The sequence below is a fragment of the Syzygium oleosum genome, unplaced genomic scaffold (assembly GCF_021117445.2).
Source record: "Syzygium oleosum isolate NSW1041296 unplaced genomic scaffold, Sole_v2.1 Sole_v2.07, whole genome shotgun sequence".
Lineage (NCBI taxonomy): Eukaryota > Viridiplantae > Streptophyta > Magnoliopsida > Myrtales > Myrtaceae > Syzygium > Syzygium oleosum.
Window position 1 is genome coordinate 9,814,597 of NW_026607491.1, and position 25,168 is coordinate 9,839,764.

The window sequence follows — 25,168 nt, forward strand, 5'->3', positions numbered from 1 at the left end:
TATTAATACTTATTTAGCGAGATTCCGAATGATTGAACTTTTTCCAACTACATGCATGCACTAAGTTTATGATCCTAGAATCACGCTAATTAATAACATGGCCACTCAAGTATTCATATTCCGAGCATGTTCATGTGACCCTAAAGATTGCATCTAACATGAAAATTCATTGAATCGTGCTTTACCTAGACGGCCCCATAAAAAATAATTTTGGTTAAAAATGAGAAAGTATCTCAAAAGCGTATGTATAAATGACCCGATGAAATGTGCATTGAATGGTTTGATCGGACAATTTCTCCGTATTATATGTTACAAAAGAGAAAACAACATGTCTCTTTGTATTTAATAAACATGGAACTATTTTTTTTTTGGGGGTTGGTAAATTGGATGCTTTCCTCTTATAGAGAGACAATCCATACAAAAGAACCGAGCAAAAACGAAAGGAAAATTGCCTTTTTCAATTTCATGATGAGCAGGGATCATATTGATATCATACCACTTACTTTATGCAGCAGCAAGATGTGAACCGTCGTCATTCATCGTCTATTCCCACTGATCTTTACGCAATTCCTTTTCGTGCAAACACAATTCATTTCAAAAAAGACATAACCACCACCTCTGTCTCAGTTCAATCTGTTGCAATAAAGCAACAAAACAAGGAACAAAGACGCAAAAAAAGACATACCAACTGACAATAAGAAGCAGACAAATATACCTCTCTCTCTGTCCCTCTCTGTCTCTGTAAGCCACATTTTCCGGGAGCCTTATCAAGCACGTCCTTGACATCAGACACTATAAAAGCCCCACGATTGGTCATCACCAATCATCCTCATCGCCAACCATCATCCTCCTCCTCAAACTTCAAAGTCTTCTCTCAGAAAAAATCTCAACAATGGCATCGACTTTTCTCTCAAAGCACAGCTTTCTCTTCTCTCTCCTCCTTTTCTTCTCCCATCCATCCTTCTCAACTGCATCACCATCAAAAGCATCTTCTTTGACTGCCAACATATCACCGAGGACACAAGCGGAGAAGCTCATTAGAGGGTTCAACTTGTTCCCCAAAGAAACTGTTAATATTGAAGCTGGTGATGTCGATTCTTCTTCTTTGAATTCCGGTGGGAAGATAGTCGAGAGGCGCTTTGAGCTCCCGCTTCTCGGCGAGTCCGGGTCATCCATTCAGGACCTGGGTCACCATGCCGGGTATTACCGGCTTCCGCACTCCCATGCAGCAAGGTGAGGCCTTGGGATTAACTAGGATAGCCAATTATTGATGTTCTTGATGCAGAGTACCATTTTCCTATATCTAGTACTTAATTATGATGTTCTAGGAGCATTTAGATTCACATGTTATACTTATTTTGATAGGCCTAGATGATAGGAAATTAATGGGGTTATCCATTAAACCTCAAAAAATGAGAAGTTAACAGAATTCGGTCAGGAAAACCACCAAGAAAATTTATTTCTTATTCTGTTTCTTCGATTCACGTGAGCCAAACGAGATGCGGCACCTTACAATTCATCAAGTTCTGGTTATAATTCTTCGTCCTGTTTTTTGTCTGATTTTTCAGGATGTTCTACTTCTTCTTCGAATCGCGGAGCAGCGCAAATGATCCGGTGGTGATATGGTTAACCGGAGGGCCTGGTTGTAGCGGTGAATTGGCACTGTTCTATGAGAATGGCCCTTTCCATATTGCCAACAACTTGTCTCTTGTGTGGAATGATTACGGTTGGGACAAGGTGAGTGAGTCACAGATCATAGCGTTATTAATCATAATTGATACTCCAAAGAACGTTGCATCATTGTTTAGATTTTCCTCTTTGTTCTGTTATCTTTTTTAATAGTTTGACGTTAGTGTGTTCGCCGAGTCGTCCTCCAACTCTCTTCTGTTGTTTTGTTTCTTGACATAGTTACATATGATGTTGGTCGAGTTGGTTCAAGTCTTCTTTCTTGAAAGCAATTGCCAATTCCTTCTGCCGCTATCGCCTTGGATAGCCAGATAGCAAACAAATTTCCAAGCTTGTTTTGTCAAACTAATTGTTGCGTGTGATAATTGCAAGAGTTACATTTGATGCATTTGTAATGTTTTTTCCCCCACAGGCGTCGAATCTCATCTTCGTCGACCAGCCTACTGGGACCGGTTTTAGTTACTCTTCTGATGAGCACGATGTTCGGCATGACGAGCAGGGTGTCAGCAATGACTTGTACGACTTCTTGCAGGTATACACGTACTCATCGATCATAACCTGAGTGCCTGGTTACACAAAATTGTTTACTTTTGTAAAGCCAATTTTCAGTTCGGTACTTTTCAAGATAAGAAATCAAGCGTATGATAGACTAATCTTTCACAACGATGGTCAGGCATTCTTTGCAGCGCATCCTCAACTTGTCAAGAATGATTTTTACATAACTGGAGAATCGTATGCTGGGCACTACATTCCAGCTTTTGCTGCTCGTGTTCACCAAGGGAACAAGGCAAAGGAAGGAATTCTCATAAACCTGAAGGTAATTCATGTTTGTATGGTAATTCTTTGCTATGACAATATTCACTTATTCTTTCCTTTGGCATTGTTAAACTTCTGAATCTCGAACAGGGGTTTGCAATTGGCAATGGCCTAACCGATCCTGAGATCCAGTATGAAGCATACACAGATTATGCTCTAAACATGAGGTTAATCACACAGGCCGATCACGACAGCATAAACACAATGCTCCCAGAATGCAAACGGGCGATTAAGCAGTGTGGTATCTTTTTGGGTCCTAAATCTCTGTTTATGCTTCATATAAACATCGGAGAAGCTCTCTCTTTTCTCTCTCTAAAAGCAGAGATTTAACTATTAAAACTTGCATATAAAGTGCAGTTACCGACGGTGGAAATGCTTGTGTGACTTCATATGTAGATTGCACCAGTATTTTCAATAAGATCATGGACATTGCCGGGTACATCAATGTAGGACGATGACAGACTATTTTTTTCCAAATATAACGTTCGATTACCTTAAATTTGACATGTTGACAATTGGCCTGCAGTACTATGATATTCGAAAGAGCTGTGAGGGAGACCTGTGCTACGACTTCTCAAACTTGGAGACATTCCTGAACCAAAAGACTGTGAGAGATGCTTTAGGGGTCGGAAATATAGAGTTCGTGTCGTGCAGCAGTACTGTGTATGATGCCATGCTCACGGATTGGATGAAGAATCTTGAAGCGGGTATCCCTGCGCTTCTTGAGGACGGGCTGAAGGTGCTCATTTATGCCGGTGAATACGATCTCATCTGTAATTGGCTTGGTAAGAACAACCCCGATCTTTCAAGTTGGTAAACACTAGACAGAATCAAACAGAACATTACCTGGTGTATGACGTGTTTCCTGATGTTAAATTGATCAGGGAACTCCAACTGGGTTCATGCCATGGAGTGGTCTGGTCAAAAGCAGTTTGGAGCATCTACTACTGTTCCATTTGTCGTCGATGGTGCCGAGTCAGGATTGATGAAAAGCCATGGACCACTTACTTTCTTGAAGGTCTCTCTCTCTCTCTCTCTCTCTCTCTCTCTCTCTAACAGAAGCACACACGCAAACTTGCAATGTGCGAGCGCACTCACACCCAACATACTTCAAAGATGAGACAGGCAAATTATAATTTCAATTCTGGTCGTGTGATGAAATGCAGGTTCATAATGCGGGGCACATGGTTCCGATGGATCAGCCGAAAGCTGCACTACAGATGCTAAAGAGCTGGATGGCAGGCAAAGTTGCCATGGCTGGTGCAGATAGCGAGATTGCTCCTTCATGAATGGAGAGTGCCAACAGTACCCGCCATTTATATCTTGTTCATATACGTTGGACATGAACCATGTACATCCCCAAAGTACAGGATACAAGAAAAGTTTGAGGAAAAAAGAAACGATAGGCAACAATAGAAGAGAGTTAATTTTTAAGATAGTTCAATACTACAGCTTTACGGACGGTACACTTGTATGTTACATTTCAAAATTCATCAAATCGACAGAAACTTCTGGTTCCTAAGATGCCGATAAGTTAGCCCTGCATAACTCGAATGCATGATTCTCAGTGTGGCGAACGACATGCCTCGTCTAGCTTCAAAAGAATAGTTGATTGTATGGGGAAAACACCATAATCAAATAGAACATAAACACAATTCAGGATTCCCTCTTTTTTGTCTTGAATTAATCTCACCGAAGAGGCGAAAAACTATTTGAGAATCTGCTACCAAGTACCACGAATAGAACATAAACACAAAATCAGAAATCATGCAGGATTAAGGTGTGACCAGAGGAAGGCAAAGCTCTATGCTTTCCTAGGTTTGAGAAGCTTCACTGTCTCCCAGGTGAAATCTGGGTCATCGCGTCCGAAATGCCCATCTGCCACTGTTTTCTGATCCTCACATCAAATCAAAATTGATAGAGATCACTCCTGGCCTGAAATGAAAATTTTCCTTCGTCAAAGCCAGAGTATCCTTGTCTGGAATCTTTCTAGTTTAATCAAGTGTCTACAAACAGAGATAACGGCTCGGGAGCGCCTATGGCATAAGAAACCTGCAAAATCAAGTGAGCCCAGAAGCTACAGCGCCCTTCGCAGCTTTCCCAACAATGTAGGCGCAGCTATGGTCAACTTTGGTCGGGTCCTTTCCTGAAAAAACACCACCACCATGACCACCCCAACCACCATAAATGTCGATAATTATCTCCCTCCCGGAGAGGTCCTCATCACCATGGGGCCAACCGATCACAAACGCCTGTCGCGGTGGAAAGTCGTCTTGTTGTCAAGATAAAGATAATGAGGTGGAATCACGGGCCTGATCACATGATCTTTCAAATCCTTCGCAATCTGCTCAGTGGCAACGGTCTCATCACGCTGAGTTTAGATTAGGACCGTATGGACCCTCAGAGGGACCATGGCACCCCGTCGTTACGGTATTACACCGTCACTTGGGTCCTCCCATCAGGTCTTAGCCGCTGGCGGGCATGTCCCGTTCTTCCTCACTTCAGTCAGCTTGGCTCCAGCACCAATCTCCTCAGGTTTCTTGGTCAGAAACATGTGAGGTTCCAACAACCGTTCTTTGGAATGTTGCATAGAGCGTCCAAAGTACGCATCTGCTATAAAACAGAATTTGCAAATCCTGCCTTTAAAGATGGGAAAACCTAGCAGTAATCGAGCACCAATTACGCCAGTCGTTCAAGGCACGTTCATCTAGTGCTTAGTTGGTCGGGAGGAAATTTTTCATTTTTTCTTTTGGCCTTTTCCTCTAGTGCTTGACTTGACTTGTCCCAGACTCCAAAAACATAATATAAAATCCGAGAAAATTCCTACTTTTCATCCATATTCTTCCCTAACTTTTTGTAATCAAGTCAGTATTTTTTTAATTTGTCTAATCAAATTTTACACTTTTATCATCTTCCAACACCAAATCCAACCAATACCGACAATATCGAAGTATAATGTCAAGAAAATCCCGTCAATGAGGACGCCTACATGCACGTCTGTGTTGGGAAAGTTTTATCCACATCACATTAGGACATCCCCCGACGACCACCTTGGCTGGATGTGGTGTCGGAGGAATTTGATTAGAAAGTTTGCTAGATAATTATAAGTTTAGAGATTTGATTAAAAAAATCCGAAAGTACAAAGTCGAAGAGTAGAGTTTTTTGGCAGAATTTTAATTAATGTTACTGAAATCAATTTTTTGGCAGAATTTTAATTAATGTTACTGAAATAAATTTTCCCAAGATTACTTTTCCATTTTTTTTTATCGTTTTTGGTGGATGGATGGATGCCGTATTCTATGTAGACCCTTTATTTTATTTCCAGGTGATCAATATCACATGCATGAATAACTTGCTTCAACTTCCCTTAATTCCATTTCCATGGATATTAAAATTTATTCGGCGAGATTCCAAATGATTGAACTTTTTCGAACTACAGGTATGCACTAACTTTATCATCCTAATAAATAACATGGCAGCTCAAGTATTCATTCTCCGAGCAAGTTCATATAACCCTAAATATTGCATCAAGCATGAAAATAAATTGAATCGTGGTGTACATAGATGGCTTTGTATGATTCATATTGTTGGCGCTCAAATTTGATTGATTGGGCTAGAAGAAAGAAGGAGTACAACAGGCCAAAAAAACTGGATAATGAAGTTGCATAAGGCCCAATATGTGGGATACCGAGAACTCGGTATCGATAACCATTCAGGACATCGGGATAAAGATAAAAGCGGTTACCCCATCTGGTGCTGATAATATCGCGGAATAAAAGGAACGGTTATCGCGAAGAAGACTGAATAATCCGGAATTGAGACAGTAACTGTTCGACAACGGTTATTCTTTAGCGTTAGTTATAAATAACTTCCAAGAGATCATGAAGAGGAGACCCTTTTGCCGAAATTGACTGCAAAAAAGCACACCTTTTGTAATCTCGTTTTGTTCAATTGCTATCGTTAATTTATCTCTTATTGCATGATTTATCTTTTTGCCCTTTTACTTTTGTTCGCCATTAGCGTATAATTCGTCGCTTCCTTTCTGAAATGACATAGGACCCGGTTACTCAAAAAAAATTGAAGATCTTCCCCTTCGGTGAAAGATCTTTCGTTTGAGGTCACTCTCGGCGAAACACATATATTCCTCTTTTTGGTTGCAATTATAGGGGTTTAGTTTTGATAAATTTTAATTTAGTAGATGTAATATTTGGGTATTCAAAAAAAAAAAAGTCAACAAGTCAAAAAGCAGAAAAAGTGGCTACAGTGGACGCTCGGTTCTCTCTTTTAACCGAGAGCTCCCTCGGCAGAAACAGAAAAGTGAGAAAGGAAAAGAAGAAGAAGAAGAAGAAGAAGAGGGTTTGGTGCCACGCGAACCTCGCCTAGCCGATTCGACTTCGTATCGCAATGCCCGGTAAGCACTCACGCCCCTCGTTCATCCGATCGGAGAAGTTTTCCGATTTAGGGTTTAAATTCGGAGTTTTGGGAAATTCGAGCCGCGAAATCCAATTTTTGAGTCGTTGAGCTGCGTATATATATAGAATTGATAGTTTAAGGTGTCATGGAGGCGTGGGATTTTACGGATCTTGATTTGGACTTACCATTTGCCCGAAATGAATTTTTGAAGTTATACGCGTGAAGTGAACAGTACACATCCGGCAGTATTTAGGCCATATTTCGTCAGTTTTTGGCTCGATATTGGGGCGGCCAAGCTGGGGCTTTTGTAGTACTCACAACGGGCTTTCTTTTGATTATAAGTTTGCTAAGATCAGAGTTCGATGGGGAAAGTTATGGCGCGATCAAGTTTCGTGTTCAAGTTTTGCGTTGCGGACGATTTGGATAATCGCTTTGGAGGAGCGATTTGTGAGCACATTTGAGTCGTTTTGGTTAGCGTCTAAGCTTGGTTTAGTCGAGTCGTTAGTGAAAATGGTGTTTTACTTGGTGTTGACGTCAATTCTCGTTTAATTGATAGGATTACGAGATCGTCGGCGAGTTTAGCCATGTTGTTTGGTTATGGGGCATTCTCAGGTGAGTGGTGCTATCTCTTCTTTGAATTTGTAAACTCATATTTTGAAAGCGATATGAATCAGATATGTTATGAGTTAAATAGCATTGTTATTGCATAAAAGCTCGGATCGGGCATTTACTACCCTGTTGATTATTTGAAATGGTATGGTAAAGTATTTCTGGAAATGGCTTATATATCGATTATCGTGAAATGAATTGAGGAAATTCTTTATGAAAAGAATTCTTTTGTTAAAGGTTATACATATCGATTTACGAAGAATTGTGAAATGATGTGAGAAATGTCTTGTAAAATGCGTTCGGTTTGACGAACGAAGTTGAGAAAGATTATGTTTTGTTTTCTGAAATCAATTGGTGATATTGATTGTGGATTATGAGATTTATTATGGATTTGGTATTGTGGATTATTAGAGGATGTGTGTTTTGTGCTCAATATCGCTGTGAGCCCATTGAGGGGTTTGGGGGTATGCATACTGGGTTAGGATATCCTTCTGAGCCGAGCCACCGGCTTTGTAGGTGGAGACCTTGCCAAGGGGGGAATCTTGGTAGCCTTGTCACAAGGCTTTGTGTCGTGACCATGGTTAGATATTGAGCAATAGATTGGTCGATGGAATGGACCATCGACGTGTGATGTGATATGAGATTGGCCAATGGAGTTGACCATTGGCGTGTGTTTTTTTCAATGAGATTGGCCAATGGAATGGACCATTGGCATGTGCTTTTGATGAGATTCATTAATGGAATAGATCATTGATGTGTGATTTGAGATTAGTCAATGGAATTGACCATTGACGTGGTTTTTAATAGAGATTGATCAATGGACTTGACCGTTGATGTTTATGATGATTTAAATGAGTATTTTCTGAATTTGTATAAAGCTTTGATGAAATGCAATAACTCATATTTGATATGATATGTATATGATATTATAGGTTTAAATTATGAGTTTTTCAGTATTACTTTATATATGCATAGTAGTTGCTTGATCTGCTTAGAAGAGATACGCACTGCTTACTGAGCTGTGGTTGCTCACCTCTCTCTTTCCCCAATCTTTCAGGTTCTTTGTTTAGCAGCAATAGAGCGAGAGCGATGTCATGGGGACTTTTGAGTGGTTCGAGACTGCGTCCTTCGGGTGAAAGGACGGTCGTGTCATCCCCCATCTTGGTAGGTTTCAGGGTGTGACAGTAGAAATTATTATTACTATTTTTTTTAGTAGAAATTAAGAAAGTATATTTAAATATCAAATGTATAGATGGCCTAATGAAACTAATTATTGGGGATTATATGTCACAAGAGAGAAATCAACGTGTCACTATTTGATTGATTAATAAATCTACAATTTGACATGGTTCTTTCTTTTTTCTTTTTGGTAAATGGGATACTTTCCTTTCAAAGAGAAACAACCCACGATAAAAAAACCCGAGGAAAAACTAGGGAAAATTACCTTTTCAATTTCATGACGTGTTCTGACCAAAAAAATAAATAAATTTCATGACGTGCTGGGATCAAATGATATCATATCACATCTGATGCGGGAGCAACAAATTGCATTAGAGACAATCAACTTATAAACTCAACTCAAGATTCATCAATCAACCAAGCCAATGTGATATTTATGCATGCAAAGGGAGAATTCGGCCACAATATGATTTAATGCGTCCAACGAGGAGCCAGCGTCCAAGACAGAGATTCAAGAAGTTGAAAAATAAATTTTCTGATCATAAAGTCAACTTAGTGCTGAGCATAGATAGGTCTGCGAGCCAAAGAGAAAGAGGAACTACCCCTCTCTTGAGGGGACTTTCTAGACCAAATGAGGCGTCAGATGAAGCATTCGCCGAAAAAAGAACTACAGAGACGAGGGAATTATTCATTGAGGCTTTCGACCCCGTTGTTCAGACGTCGACAAACCAAGAGATCCTGTCTCTCACGAGGAGCCGGAAACAAATCTACCATTTTAGACGTACCCAAGGGCTTGGTTTGCCCGAAGGAGCCGTTTCTTATACTTTCCAGTAGCTGATCACTCAACAAGGGAATGGGGATAGCACCAAGCAACTGGCCTAAGTGAGTCAGTTGTTATGTGAGCTCTCTTAGGTTTTCCACTAAAGAAAGATAGGAAGCCCTAGATAGGTAAATGGAAAGGAGCCACCCGCCTCCTAGTAGTTTTGGATCGAGAGACCCAACGCGTTTTTTCCTGCGCTCTATTCCAAAGTTCTGGGCTAAGCCGAGCTCCGAAGTCAGGCTGTCTTCCTAAAGTTCGGCTTGTCCCAAATGCTTTCCTATCCTGCATTCGTTTCTAAAGGCAGGACTGGGTGGGTTAAGGGGGCGTTTGGCAACTTGCCAAATAGTAAAAATTTATGTTCTTTTGTTCTCAGAATAAGTTTGGGAGCAGAAATCCGTTTGTTAAAATTTTTGTACCCGGGCACAAATTTGCAAAAAATTATTCCCAGAATCAATTTTGGAACAGAATCAAGAGCAAAAAAAAAGTAGCTTATTGATTCTGGAACAAATTTTTCATTTCTGATTCTTCTTGATTTTCTTCTTTCTTTTTTATTTGTTCTTCATCTTCTTCCCGGCCCACCGCCGACGACTGGCCACCGTCGATCGGCCACCGGCGATCGGCTAGGGCCGGCGAGGTCGATCTTGCCCAGATCTGGCGAGGCCGACCTCGCCAGATCTGGGCGAGACTCGACCTCGCCCGGCCAAGGCGAGGCCGACCTCGCCATCGCGGGGGTGGCGACGGTGAGGTCGGCCTCGCCATATTTGGGCGAGGTCGGCCTCGCGGGCAAGGTCGAGCCTCGCCCGGCCATGGCGAGGCCGACCTCGCCGTCGCGGGGTGGCGACGGCCGGGCCGAGCCTCGCCCGGCCATGGCGAGGCCGACCTTGCCGTCGCGGGGGTGGCGACGGCGAGGTTGGCCTCGCCTTGGCCAGGCAAGGCTCGACCTCGCCGTCGCCGGGGGTGGCGACAGCAAGGTCGGCCTCACCTTGGCCGGGCGAGGCTCGACCTCGTCGTGATGCGCGAGGCCGACCTCGCCGTCGCCACCCTCGGCGACGGCGAGGTCGGCCTCGCCAGATCTAGGCGAGGTCAAGCCTCGCCCGGCCATGGCGAGGTCGGCCTCTCTATCGCGATCGGCGAGGGCCGTGACGCCCTCGCCGGCCATGGCCTGTTGCCGGCGACCGGCCATGGCCAAAGAAAAAAAGAAAAAAAAAAGGAAAAAAAAAGAAAGAAATATTAAAAAATTCAAATATATTATTAAAATATTATTAATAAAAAGAAATTTTGTGTAGTTACCAAACGCATTTCTATTCTTTTTTTATTCTAAGAATAGAAATTTTGGACAGTTACCAAACGCGTTCAAATGCTTATAAATTGTTCCCAGGCACGGAATCGAAAATAATTATTTCTGAGCAGAATCTGTTCCCGGGCACAGAATGGTTGCCATGCGCAGCCTAAGTTGCTCTCTCTTTCCTTTGAGCGGGGAAAAGGAAAGAGAAATCCCTTTCACCACCATCTACACTACTTCTTGGTTTCCTTCCTCGCCTACTCTTTGCCGCTGGGCTTAACATAGGAGTTTTGCTTTAATTAGAATATCTGAGGTTTAGCGGGGTTAATCAAACATTTAAATAAGGGTTGCTTAGCCAATAATGACATTGGTTTTTGGAAAAAAGACCGATAACATCCACTCTGGTGAATCCAGTGAAGACTTTAAGATCTAATCCGAAATAGTATCTTTAAAGCTCAGAAATATATGTTCAGACTCCTATAAGGGCACCGTACTAAGTACCCCTTTGTCTTTAAGATTTTATTCAATTAACTTGACCCTGCCGAGGGAATTAGTGATCCCTTGCTTTCCACTAACACTAGCAGATGGTTCTGCTTCAGCATTTACTGATTTGCCAACATAGATGACACCCCAAGGGAGGGAACTCCGATAGGGAATCCCCTAGTCGTTAATCTTGATTCGCCTGCCCAACTCTATAAATTGGAAAAGTTAGACTGTTTTAAAGAATAAGGGGAAGAGGATGCCTTTCTTCATAATATATTTAGTAATGTATAAAATCCCGCGATCGATTAAAGGTCAATAGCCTTACTCAGAGTAGTCACTAGGAGAAATAAATAGCTATCTTTATTGTACTTGAAAGTACCATCAGTCCTATCAATAGAAAATTTGGGAAAAACATTTCTTTCATTTGACATTATAGGAGGCTTCGGCAGCCGAGGAAGACAATAAGCCATTCGCTTGGGATCAGCAATTAATAAAGTTTTTCAATCAAACAAGATGAAACAATCAATTAGAACTGCGCCCAGCTGCAAGAATGGAAAGGGCTTTGCCTAGTCTAGATCTCAAAGAATAGTACTTAGACTAATAGGAAGCCACTATAAGAGGAGGAAGATCACTCCCCGAAGGGCCTTCCTCGTACTCTGTTCGAGATAGAATAGGCGCAAATAAGTGTTATGGAAGAATGTTTAAGAGCGAAGGCTTGAAGGGTTGCCCCTGTCTGGAATAGATTTTTGAATTTAATAAGGGAAGACTGCGTCCTATCTAATGGTTGAAAAGGGCTTCTCTCCCTCACTCTGTCATCCAATGCATATTATGATACCAACCCCCTCTTTCTTTTTTCTTCCAACTTTTTGACCAAATTGGTAATTTACCAAAACGCCTTCGTCTAATCTTTTCAATCCAACGGTCCAGATTCGATCCAATCTTGAAATCAACGGCCCATATTGAATCTTACCAAAAAATCCAAGGGTATACTTGTAATTTCTCAAAAAGTTCAAGGGCAAAATTGTCCAATCAAAAGTTAGGGCAAAATTACCAAAATGCCCTTTGCCCATAAAACATGCCCTTTGTTAATCCTTAGGGGTAAAATGGTCAGTTTCTTCATTTCTCATCGAAAATGAATTTTTCTGAAGGATTCGGGCGCATCCAAAATTGCACGTTACATCCGCAACGTCTTCCTAACATCCCGTTGTGACTTTCAAATTTTCCGGTGTCCGATTTGGGCTAAATTAAATAATTAAATTTTATTAAATGCAACTCGAGCGTTTCTCAAACTAACAGGCGGCTTGTTTGGGAAATTCGCATATTCGACTGGTGACTGATAATATATCGAGTCACGTGCAAGTCCGTTCGGCTCGTGACGATTTCGGTTGTCATTAAAATCGCGAGGATCAATCGCTAGATCCGAGGGGTACGATCGTTCGGTATAGGTTCATGATCATTTGTCAATTCGTTTTGTGGCCCGGCGGAATCACCCGCGACCCACTACTATGACAGTGGCGAATTGACCCCTGACTATCCTTGGATCGGCCAACAGTGGCTCAAAATATCACATCGGCGATTTTATGGTCGAAAATAAATCACGATCGAATTTTCTATTAGTCGTACGAATTTAGTTCCCTAATTTAGCCTTCCCCCAATGGTTAGTATCCCAGGAATGATCAATTCCGGGCGAGAATTAACTGCGAGTACATTTATTAAACTCAGTATTTTATAAATCCCAAACGGACAAATTTTTGGGATGTCACAAAATATATAATATATTTAATGATAAAGCACACGAAGGCGTATATCCCATCACATTGAATATACCGATACATTATCCCCATGATTTTGGCATAACAATAAAAACATAATACCTCATACATGTTGTACAAAAAATATAGACTTACCGTTTGTTTTGCTAAAAATAAATTATTTGGAACACATTTTCCTAAAGATGATCGCTTGTTTTGCTCGAAATAATTAGTCAATGGAAAATGTTTTTATTATCGATAGCAATTTATGTCTAAATATTTTCGTGGATGATGAAAGTATTTTTCATTCATTTATTTTTGTAAGCGATACAAATAATCAGTGTTAAATTATGTTTTTCAAATTATTCATTTTTTGCAAAATCAACGGAGCTAGTCCCTTCAAATCCTCATCCCCTTCATCTTTATCTTCTTTTTCCCCGACCATACGAGGCTTAGGAGTTAGGACGTCAAGAGTTCATATATACCTTGTGTTGCTCCAAATTGTAAAAATTAACTGTAAAAACTAACAAGAGATTTCAAAGTAACCAGTGCATTCCATAATTAAATTCATATATGTTTTTACATAATTTGAAAATTGCTTCTTATTTTTTGCACAAATAGTTGAGTTTAGCGTCAATCGCATTTTTCCCATAATTTTTCAGAATTTCACGAAACATTTTTGTTTTCATGGGAAAATAAAGTTTTGGAGAGAGAAAAAAGTACTCTACGAAAGCATATATATGCTATCTAAAATATACAAGCCTTGCGGCGGGGTTGTTGCGAGAGTTAAATTATTTTTTCTGTTTCTTTCTTTAAATTCATTTGCAAATATTGGTAATATTCCAATAATAAAAATTCACTGTTTAGCATTTCTATGTTTTTAACTAGCATTCAGATAGTTTGAATAATTATATATGGGAAAAATCAGTATATTAATATTTCAAGAATTACCATGATTATTTGATTTTTATTTGTATTGAAAGCGCTTGATGAGCTGTATACCATCACGTCTTTTGTCACTAAACCAAAAGAAAAAGGACTAAAATTGAACATACCCAAAAGTTGGGGATCAAAAGTCTAATTTCTAGTAAAGACTTGTATAAATAGTAGCACGTACGAGTAGCCAATGCTGACTCGACAATTATGTTGAAACTAGTGAACGAAAATTTGATGATGCCAAAAATCATTGACAGAAAATAGTTTTTAAGGACTGGAGTTATGACAAATAAAAACTATATGGAACAAAGTGAATTTTCCAAAAAAAACATGGACAAAAAGTATAATTCTCCCTAAACTGATATACGGGTGATCAACGCAGGATTTTGTTGATGTGCCCGAAGTCTTCCTTGCATGCATGCTCTTCACGTCTATCTCCTCTCTCTCTCTTTCTCTCTATCACTCTATCTCTGCTGCCGAGCCCCTCTCTCTCTGTATAATGGCCGTGTCTTCATTGTATTTGTATGGCCCCTCACGAATTTTCTCTTTCTGTGTTCTGTGAAGCCCCCCCTTTACTTGTATTGCTGCGTCTTTTACAGTTAATTGTGGAACCGGTCTACTTAACATAGAAGGGTTTCCCAAGAGACTAGTTGAGACATTTCTTAGGCCGGATTAAACCAAATTAGCAGTCTAATTAGTTAATTTGAGGGAATGAAGAAGACCCACATGATCTCACTAGGTGTCCATAAAATGGCATAATTGTGGAAATCTTGCACGTGCATGAGTGCTTGATTAGAGCACATTATTATAAATCATATAAATATAAGTTGTATGTAACCGTTAGTGTAAATTATTATTTTTTTTACAAAATCTGCCCCATACGACATTGGACGGTAATAATCCTCTGATGATGCCGTCAATTGATTGATTACCATAAAAGGGGTCGAAACGATTTTTGGATATTAAAGAAAAAGACAAAGTTAGTCCATGCTTGCACTCTTCTCATTGCATTTACAGAAGACATAGCTTTCATAAATCTTCTGAGCAAAGATGTGTCAAGGCTGACATTTTGAGCCGACATGACGTCCGGATCCGAGCAAAAATGCCTGAAGATTACATGCTAACCTCCTCTATGACATTATGAGTGAAAAAATTGTCCAAAAAGTCATAAACCTATTGCACTTTTGCCAATTCAGTCATAAATCTTTCTATTTTGTCAATTGAATCATAAAATTTTCAACTTTTGCCAATTAAGCCCATTCGGTCAATTTTAGTGGGTGCTTCGAGTTTAGAACGACATTTTTAAGTGCCGGCATGAAAGGACGTGAGCCGAGCTGGTCCGACTTGGGCCACTCTGTATTAGTAGTATTTCGCAAACACCTCATGATTACCGCAACTCATAGTTACATACTGGATTGTGTAGTACTTCAAGAAATTGCCCACCTATTTGAAAGTTTGTCGCTTTGAAACACATTTTCCAAACACATAACTTAGTCATATCAAATGCGATTGTGGAATAGCCGCGACTTAATTGAGTAGATTTTCATTGCATAACCTCTTGCGACGTTCAACGTATCGATTGGATCTTTTCCCTTACATCAGTCAGACCACGTAACTATGTTTGCACCGATAAAGTGTTCTTGAATTTGGGGCTCTTCATAAGAACATCCAAACTACATTTGTTAGAAACTCAAATAATTAAAACCGCGTCCTGCCATCTCCACCACGCAAGAAAGAAATCTAGTTAGGCTCCAAATAATGCATGTGTTAGGTGGGAATCATCATTATCTTTATGGGAAAGATACAAAAGAAGGAACCGAAACAGAAACATGTATATAAGAGAGAGAGAGAGAGAGAGAGAGAGAGAGAGAGAGAGAGAGGTGTCTTTAAGAGAAAGAATCAATCGATTTCGCTTTAGGTTTTGGTTTTGGTTCTTACGTTTGTTTGACATTGATTGTCAGCACCTTTGTACGGGCATGTGCGCATAGTTCCTTAGAATTATAAATTGTCTAAAGAATGCCTTTCCTTCCTATAGACATCCCTGTCCGATCATCGATATGATATTATTTCCTCTACTCACTGTTCATCTGTGCCTGGATGGCTTCAGAAGCTGTTGCGCTAATTTGATGTTGCGTGAGATTTATCAATTGAGGTAATAGTTCATATCTAAGTGATGTAAAATTAAAGATATATCTAAAGATCAACAATTTCTGTTTTCACCTCTCTTCACCACTTTACTCTTTGGTGTTTTTATTTACCCAATTCTAGGAAAATAACAATCGATTTTCAACTTCCTTTTACCAAGAGAAACAAAGAACTATTCAACTGATAAAACGAACTCATCGATTTAGTTCGCTTTGTTTTTCGATTTTTCCATGACCCCAACTGACCATCACTCAATCGAGATAGTAGGGGTTCGGGACACATGCCATCAAAGCAAAGATACAAGCACTATTACCACAAGTGGATGCAAAATCACGATCCCACATTTTTCGATACCAGCCGATGCCACTAGGTCATCACCAGACGTAATGACCATATAAGTAGTAGTCACTAAAACCCGGGGATTGCAAGGACCAACCTTACTTTTAGTTTGGTAGATTTCTAGATTTGGAAACAATAGGTACATCTAGCATGGTACATCATCTGTCACTAAAGTTGGTCACAACCGACCTTTTGACCTCTGATCCTAAAGAGATTCTGAACTCCTAGTTTAGTGGGACACATAGTAGATTTGGAAGGTCTCCTGAGTCTTTCAAGTCCCACCACTTTGACGCGTAGAGTAAAATCAAACCTTTTCATGTCATTTTAGTCGATTCGAATCGCATCTTTTTCCTTTTATATCTATAAAGAAACTGTTTTTTTTTTGTTACTCTATTGACAAGGAGAGCCACATATTTTTATCCATATAGACTTTAAGTCATTAAGCATTTGAATGTCTTGCAAGAAAAATCATTCTTTGCATCCTCAAATTCTTCATTAGTTTAGCTACCACTAAACTGAAGGCATTTTCCATGATTATATTATTTGGAGTTATTTTTTATTTCTTTTCTTTTTTTCTTGCCTGATTTGGAATTGACTTTCCTTTGATCTTTAGTATGTGAGATATTTTGAAAGGTAGAAACATTGACATTAAAGTCATCTAGAATTTTTCAGTCTGTTAAATATTAGAACATTATTTTCCGTCTTTAAAATTTATAGGAAAAGGAAAAGCTATTATTTCCTCAAAAAACGTAAGGGCAAACAAACCCTACCGATTAAAATCTTTCATGGATAACGATTGATAGATAATTTTATAGTTTTCTTGTGGTATATGTACTCAAAATTGATGCTATAAATATAAAATAGGACTATATTTTTCTTCATTTATAATTGAAGAAAATTTCTTGCAATAACTGATTGGTGGGTTATAACGGAGGTCATCCACATCCATATCTAATTAAGTTTGTATCCGGATATAATGTCTTTAATGATAACCGCCAACTAGAGGCGAGGGGTGAAAAAAATATGCGTAATTAATTTTCATTCGTTGTGCAACATTATAAGCTATTAACAAAAAATATAAATTTAATTTCAAGGAGAAATAGAAAACTTGACATTAATTTTATTTTGTAACCTAATCTAGAAATAAATAATTGAATGGACATTTTGCTCTTTGTTCAATGAATGTAAACAAACATTTACTTAGAATTCGAAATTCAAAACCAAATGAGAGAAGCGTTCTAAATTTCTCACATAGAGTGCAAGGATGAGAAGGATTATTGCACTACAAGGAAAATTAAGTAATTTTATGAAGCGCGCTTTCTTAATAAGAAAGTGGCTAGTTAATTTCTTTATTTTATCTTTTCCTCATTTTTTTCATCAATTTTACATTTTTTCCTCTTTGTTTTACGTTTACAAAAACAAGTTTGTAAATGTTAAATGAGAATAAAAAACATACTTTCGCCTTAAATATATAGATTTTCACTGCTCAACGTGAAATAACCTATAGCCGTGACAATTAAGTCCACTAAAAAGATTATGCCTATCTAAATTTACGCAGACTTCTTCGTCATAAAAAAAGAGAAAAACTACTATAATATTTTATACGATTTTACTTAATGAATTTATATCCCTAATGCCCTCTTCGCAATTTATTAAAACTACATATCTCCACTGTGAGGGTTTTTCCTTGTACGCTTTCTTATCAACTGCATGCAAAGATGTCTTCTTATAAAAACCACATCTTATTGGTGAATCAAGAGCAATAATTAACTTTCAGGATCGACCTACCAATCCGCCTACAAATTGAAAATTATAATTTTTTTGTTATCATTTTCTTTCCTTTTTCTTTTGCATTTTTTAAGCAAGTCCTAGAATGTTTAGCATTCCACATCGACCCAGGAAGTATCAAAAGTACATTGACTTCCGTGGCGATTACTTGTCAACGGCAACATAACGAGTAAAAATAATGACTTTTTTAAAAGTCAGGATCCATATATTTCCTCAAATAAGAGCACAGGAAAAAAAATGAGAAACAATGTCGAACGTATACACAGAGAGAAATTGTCTCCAGTATATTTGAGTTATATAAACAAATAACTTTAAAACGTGAACAATCATGACGGAAAATTACACATACACTTAGCACGTATGTGAAAATCACCGGCTTACTCTCTCTTCACCATTTTCTATTTACAATTCCGTCTATCACCGAACGGTGTATCTTTGTAACTAATTAATCTCGTAAAATATGGATATAGTATAGTATTAAATTTTTTGAAAAAAAAGTTTTGCGTAGAGTGTATCAGTATGCATTTATTAAATAAAAAAAATGAAGATCCTTGCTTTAAAGATGCGAAAAAATAGAAGCAATCGTGGTGGATCCACTATGCCAATCGTTCAAGGCATGTTCATCCACTACGTTTTCTATTCCTGAGTTGGTCGGGAGGATATTGCTTGACTTGACTTGTCCCAGACTCCAAAAACATAATAGTTTTAGGAAATTTTTTTGCCGTCCTTATACTTTTTACACTTTTCAAATCAAGCTTCTATACTTTTAAATTATCTAATCAAGTCATTTTATTTTTAGGAACTTTTTGATTAAGTCCATTCAATACAGAGTTCGATCAAATTCAACTAACGTGATTGATGGGCGGCGCTAAAGTATTATTCGGATAGGGATCCCTACATGGTCGTGTAAGTTAAACTTAGCTATTGTAGATGCCTACATGGATGTCCACGTTTGAAAAAATTTAGTCCACGTCACACTATAGCGTCGTTTGACGATCATGAAAGCTGGATCTCGTGTAGGAGGGATTTGATTAGATAATTTCAAAAAAATATGCCTTAATTAGATCAACGAAAAATTAAGAGACTCGATTAGGAAAAATTAGAGCTTTTTTTTACCATAATTTTAATCTTTGATACTAAAATTCAATTGTCCCCAAGATTCCTTTTTATTTTTTCTCTTTTTGGTGAGTGAATGCAATACCACATTCATGAATAACCTGCTTCAACCTCCCTTAATTCCATTTCATTGGATATTAATATTTATTTAGTGAGATTACGAATGATTGAACTTTTTTCAGATACATGCATACATTAAGTTTATGATCCTATAATCATGCTAATTAATAACATGGCAACTCAAGCATTTATATTCCGAGCATGTTCCTATAACCCTAAATATTGCATCTGACATGAAAATTCGTTGAACCGTGCTTTACCTATATGGCTCAATAAAAAATGGACTTAGTTAAAAATGAGAAAGTATCTTAATAGTGAATGTATAAATGACCTAATGAAATTGATTAATAGGGATTATATAGAGAAAATTACCCAATCAGTCCTCAACCTATTATACCGATGCCAATTTAGTCCTAAATTTTCCAATTTTGCTAATTAGTCTTAAAATTTTACACGAAATTCAATTCCGTCATTCTAGTCAATTCTCACAAAAAGTCGTTGACGTGGCGGTCCAATCATCACCTGTCGTCCTACGTAGCACATCACCACGTTAACGATTTCTAGCAAAAATTGGTCGGAAGGATTACACTGGAATTTCGCACAAAGGTTTATGACTCAATTGAAAAATTTGAAAAGTTTAGGACTGAATTGACATCTGTACAATAAATTTAGGACTAATTGGACCATTTCCCCATGTTATATGTTACAAAGCAAATAACAACACATTTTGAATTTGATAGACCGGGCAAAAACAAAGTTGCCTTTTCAATTTCATGATGAGCTGGGATCATGTTGATATCATACCACAAACTTTGTGGAGCTGCAATATGGGAACCGTCGTCATTCATCGTCTATTCCCGCTGATCTTTACGCAAATTCTTTTTCGTGCAAATACAATTCATTTCGAAAAAGACAACCACCACCTCTGTCTCAGTTCAATCTGTTGCAAAAAAGCAACAAAACAAGGAACAAAGACACAAAAAAAGACATACCAAATGATAATAAGAAGCAGACAATTATACCTCTCTCTCTCTCTCTCTCTCTCTCTCTCTCTCTCTCTGTGTAAGCCACATTTTCCGGGAGCCTTATCAAGCACGTCCTTGACATCAGACACTATAAAAGCCCCACGATTGGTCATCACCAACCATCATCCTCCTCCTTAAACTTTATAGTCTTCTCTCAGAAAAAGTCTCAACAATGGCATCAACTTTTCTCTCAAAGCACAGCTTTCTATTCTCTCTCCTCCTTTTCTTCTCAACTTCATCCTTCTCAACTGCATCACCATCAAAAGCATCCTCTTTAACCGCCAACTTATCAGCGAGGACACAAGCAGAGAAGCTTATTAGAGGGCTCAACTTGTTCCCCAAAGAATCTGTCAATATTGAAACTGGTGATGTCAATTCTTCTTTGGCTTCCGGTGGGAAGATCGTCGAGAGGCGCTTTGAGCTCCCACTTCTTGGAAAGTCCGGGTCGTCCATTAAGGACCTAGGTCACCATGCCGGGTATTACCAGCTTTCGCACTCCCATGCAGCAAGGTGAGGCCTTGGAATTAACTAGGATAGCCGGTTATTAATGTTCTTGATATAGAGTACGATTTTCCTATGTCTAGTACTTAATTATGATGTTCTAGGAGAATTTAGATTCACCTGTTATACTTACTTTGGTAGGCCTAGATGATGAGAAAATTAATGGGGTTATCAATTAGCCCCATAAAATGAGAAGTTAGTAGAATTCAGTTAGGAAAACCCACCAAGAAATTTTCTTTCTTAATCTGTTTCTTCAATTCGTGCGAGCCAAATGAGATTCGGCACCTTATAATTCATCAAGTTCTGGTCATAATTCTTTGTCCTGTTTTTTATCCGATTTTTCAGGATGTTCTACTTCTTCTTCGAATCACGGGGCAGCACAAATGACCCGGTGGTAATATGGTTAACTGGAGGGCCTGGTTGTAGCAGTGAATTGGCACTTTTCTTTGAGAATGGCCCTTTCCAAATTGCCAACAACTTATCTCTTGTGTGGAATGATTACGGTTGGGACAAGGTGAGTGAGTGACAGATCATAGCGTTATTAATCATAATAAATGCTCCAAAGAACGTTGCATCATCCTTTGGATTTTTCTCCTTGTTCTGTTATCTTTTTTAATAGTTTGACATTAGCGTGTCCGCCCGTCGTCCTCCGACTCTTTTCTGTTGTTTTCTTCCTTGACATAATTAAATATCATTTTGGTCGAGTTGGTTTAAGTATTCTTTCTTGAAAAGCAATTGCCGATTTCTTCTGTTGGCTATTGCCTTCGATAGCCAGCTAGGAAACAAATTTTCAAGCTTGTCTTGACAAACTAATAGTTGCACGTGATGATCGTGAGCATTACATTTGATGCATTTGTAATGTTTTGTCCCCCAGGCGTCGAATCTTATCTTCGTCGACCAGCCTACTGGAACTGGTTTTAGTTACTCCTCTGATGAGTGCGACATTCGGCATGATGAGCAGGGTGTCAGCAATGACTTGTACGACTTCTTGCAGGTATACACACACTCGTTGATGATAACCTGAGTGCCTGATTACATGAAATTGACCACTTTTGTGTAGCTGATTTTCAGTTCGGTAATTTTCAAGATAAGAGTTCAAGCGTATGATAGACTAATCTTTCACTACGACCGTCAGGCGTTCTTTGCAGAGCATCCTCAACTTGCCAAGAACGATTTTTACATAACTGGAGAATCGTACGCTGGGCACTACATTCCCGCTTTTGCTGCTCGTGTTCACCAAGGGAACAAGGCCGAGGAAGGAATTCACATAAATCTGAAGGTACTTCATATTTGTATGGTAATTTTTTGCTATGACAATATTCACTATTCTTTCATTTGACATTGTTAACTTCTGAATCTCGAACAGGGGTTTGCAATTGGCAATGGCCTAACCAATCCTGAGATCCAGTATGAAGCATACACAGATTATGCTCTAAACATGAGGTTAATCACACAGTCTGATCATGACAGCATAAACGCAATGCTCCCAGAATGCAAGCAGGCGATTAAACAGTGTGGTATCTTTTCTGGTCCTAAATCTCTGTTTATGCTTCATATAAACATCGGAGAAGCTCTCTCTTTTCTCTCTCTAAAGGCCGAGATTTTACTATTTATACTTGCATATTATGTGCAGCTACTGAGGGCGGAAATGCTTGTTTGACTTCATATGATGATTGCACAAGTATTTTCGATAAGATCATGGACATTACCGGGGACATCAATGTGCGACGGTGACAGACTATTTTTTCTTCACAAAAGCTTTCCGAATATAACGTTGATTATCGTGAATTTGACATGTTGATGATTGGCCTGCAGTACTATGATATTCGAAAGAGCTGTGAGGGTGACCTGTGCTACGACTTCTCAAACCTGGAGACATTCCTGAACCAAAAGACAGTGAGAGATGCTTTAGGGGTTGGAAATATAGAGTTCGTGTCATGCAGCAGCACTGTGTATTATGCCATGCTCACGGATTGGATGAAGAATCTCGAAGTGGGTATCCCTGAGCTTCTTGAGGACGGGCTGAAGGTGCTCATTTATGCCGGTGAATACGATCTCATCTGTAATTGGCTCGGTAAGAACAACCCTGATCTTTCAAGTTGGTGGACACTAGACAGAATCAAACAGACATTACCTGGTGAATGACGTGTGTTTCCTGATGTTAATTTGAGCAGGGAACTCCAAGTGGGTTCATGCCATGGAATGGTCTGGTCAAAAACAGTTTGGAACATCTGCTACTGTTCCATTTGTCGTCGATGGTGCCAAGGCAGGATTGATGAAAAGCCATGGACCACTTACTTTTTTGAAGGTCTCTCTCTCTCTCTCTCTCTCATTCTCTCTGACAGAAGAACACGCAAACTTGCAATGTGCAAGCGCACTCACACACAACATACTTTAAAGACGAGAGAGACAAATAATAATTTCAATTCTGGCCGTGTGATGAAATGCAGGTTCATAATGCGGGGCACATGGTTCCGATGGATCAGCCAAAAGCTGCACTACAGATGCTAAAGAGCTGGATGACAGGCAAAGTTGCCATGGCTGGTGCAGATAGCGAGATGTCTCCTTCTTGAATGGAGAGATCCGACTTTCATATCTTGTTCATATACGTTGGACATGAACCATGTACATCCCCAAAGAACAAGATACAAGAAAAGTTCGAGGAAGAAAGAAACGATAGGCAAACATAAAAGAGAGCTAATTTTTAAGTTAATTCAATACTACAGATTTACAGACAGTATACTCGTGTGTTACATTTCAAAATTCATCAAATCGACAGAAATTTCTCCTAGTTCCTAACATACCGATCAGTTAGCCCTGCATTACTTGAATGCATGATTCTCAGTGTGGCGCACGACATGCCTTATCTAGCTTCGGAAGAAGAGTTGATTGAATGGGGCACAAACATCATAATCAAATAGAACATATCATGTCCGAAATGCCCACATGCCACTGTTTTCTGATACCTGAAGTTGCCTCCTCTCATCAGATCAAGATCGATAGAGATCACTCCTGGCCTGAAATAAAAAATTTCCTTGATCAACGCCAGAGTATCCTTGTCTGGAGTCTTCCTAGTCTTATTAAGTGTCTAAAAACATAGATGATGGCTAGCGAACACCAATGGAATAAGAAACCTGCAAATGCAGCTTGCTTAACAATGTAGGCGCTGCTATGGTCAACTTTGTCGGGTCCTTGCCTGAAGGAGCACCACCACCATGAGCACCCCAAACATGGCAAGAGTACATAATTATCTCCCTACCGGTGAGGCCCTCATCTCCATGGGGCCAATCGATCCCAAGATGCCTCCACAACTTGCGGTGGAAAGTCGTGTTGTCATCAAGATACTGAGGTGGAATCACGGCCTTGATCAGATGGTCTTTCAAATCCTTCGCAATCTGCTCATTGGTAATGGTCACATCACGCCAAGTCGAGATTAGGACTGTATGGACCATCAGAGGGACCATGGCACCCCCGTCGTTAAGGTGTTACACCGTCACTTGGGTCTTCCAGTCAGGTCTCAGCCACGGGCATGTCTTGTTCTTCCTCACTTCAGTCAGCTTGGCTCCAGCACCAATCTCCTCAGATTTTTTGGTCAGAAACATGTGAGGTTCCAACAACCGTTCTTTGGAATCTTGCGCAGAGTGTCCAAAGTACGCATCTGTTAATAAAACAGAATTTGCAGATCCTGCATTTAAAGCCGGGAAAACACAGAAGTAATCGAGCACCAATTACGCCAACCGTTCAAGGCATGTTACCTAGTTCTGAGTTGGTCGGGAGGAAATTTTCCTTTTTTTTTTTTTTTCTGGCCTTTTCCTTTTTTTCCTCCCTTTTTGTGCTCTTTTAATAGATCTGTGGAACTGCTTGACTTGACTTGTCCCAGACTCCAGAAACATAACCTAAATTCTTAGGAAATCCCTACTTTTCGTTCATATGTTTTCACAACGTTTTAATAATCAAGTACCTATATTTGAATTTGTGTAATTAAATTTCGTACTTTTATCATCTTTCACTAACAAGTTCGACCAAATTCAGTTAATGTGGTCGCCGGATGATGCCAAATACCACGCTAATAAAATATAGGGTTGCTCATGTGGACGTGTGAGGAAAAATTCATCCAATATAGAGAATTTTGAAGTATAATGTGGATAAAATTTTGCCAATGAGAACGCTCAGATGGACATCCATGTTGGAAAAGTTTTATTCACGTCACATTACGACA

At 39.3% G+C, this 25,168-nt stretch overlaps 2 protein-coding genes and 1 pseudogene across 2 annotated transcripts; 2 read left to right on the forward strand and 1 right to left on the reverse strand.

The window, feature by feature from the left end:
- The first annotated feature begins 809 nt into the window (after positions 1 to 809).
- LOC115675532 (serine carboxypeptidase-like) lies at positions 810 to 4,167 on the forward strand. The gene is made up of 9 exons (XM_030598247.2): positions 810 to 1,233; positions 1,569 to 1,737; positions 2,099 to 2,218; positions 2,360 to 2,503; positions 2,593 to 2,743; positions 2,860 to 2,948; positions 3,029 to 3,287; positions 3,387 to 3,520; positions 3,669 to 4,167. The coding sequence occupies exons 1-9, from the start codon at positions 893 to 895 to the stop codon at positions 3,789 to 3,791; spliced, it is 1,530 nt and encodes a 509-aa protein (XP_030454107.1). The 5' UTR covers positions 810 to 892; the 3' UTR covers positions 3,792 to 4,167.
- Positions 3,911 to 24,764, reverse strand: LOC130138622 (S-adenosylmethionine synthase 1-like; annotated as a pseudogene).
- On the forward strand, positions 20,524 to 23,689 carry LOC115675541 (serine carboxypeptidase-like). The gene is made up of 9 exons (XM_030598259.2): positions 20,524 to 20,958; positions 21,295 to 21,463; positions 21,824 to 21,943; positions 22,085 to 22,228; positions 22,316 to 22,466; positions 22,583 to 22,671; positions 22,765 to 23,023; positions 23,124 to 23,257; positions 23,400 to 23,689. The coding sequence occupies exons 1-9, from the start codon at positions 20,621 to 20,623 to the stop codon at positions 23,520 to 23,522; spliced, it is 1,527 nt and encodes a 508-aa protein (XP_030454119.1). The 5' UTR covers positions 20,524 to 20,620; the 3' UTR covers positions 23,523 to 23,689.
- Positions 24,765 to 25,168: the final 404 nt, after the last annotated feature.

Bases quoted from the DNA above. Each gene is read 5' to 3' on its own strand.
- LOC115675532 (XM_030598247.2), top strand. From the start codon at position 893: ATGGCATCGACTTTTCTCTCAAAGCACAGCTTTCTCTTCTCTCTCCTC. The intron at 2,504-2,592 runs GTAATTCATGTT...AATCTCGAACAG, and splicing joins GAATTCTCATAAACCTGAAG to GGGTTTGCAATTGGCAATGG. The intron at 3,521-3,668 runs GTCTCTCTCTCT...GATGAAATGCAG, and splicing joins GACCACTTACTTTCTTGAAG to GTTCATAATGCGGGGCACAT.
- LOC115675541 (XM_030598259.2), top strand. From the start codon at position 20,621: ATGGCATCAACTTTTCTCTCAAAGCACAGCTTTCTATTCTCTCTCCTC. The intron at 22,672-22,764 runs GTGCGACGGTGA...ATTGGCCTGCAG, and splicing joins ACATTACCGGGGACATCAAT to TACTATGATATTCGAAAGAG. The intron at 23,258-23,399 runs GTCTCTCTCTCT...GATGAAATGCAG, and splicing joins GACCACTTACTTTTTTGAAG to GTTCATAATGCGGGGCACAT.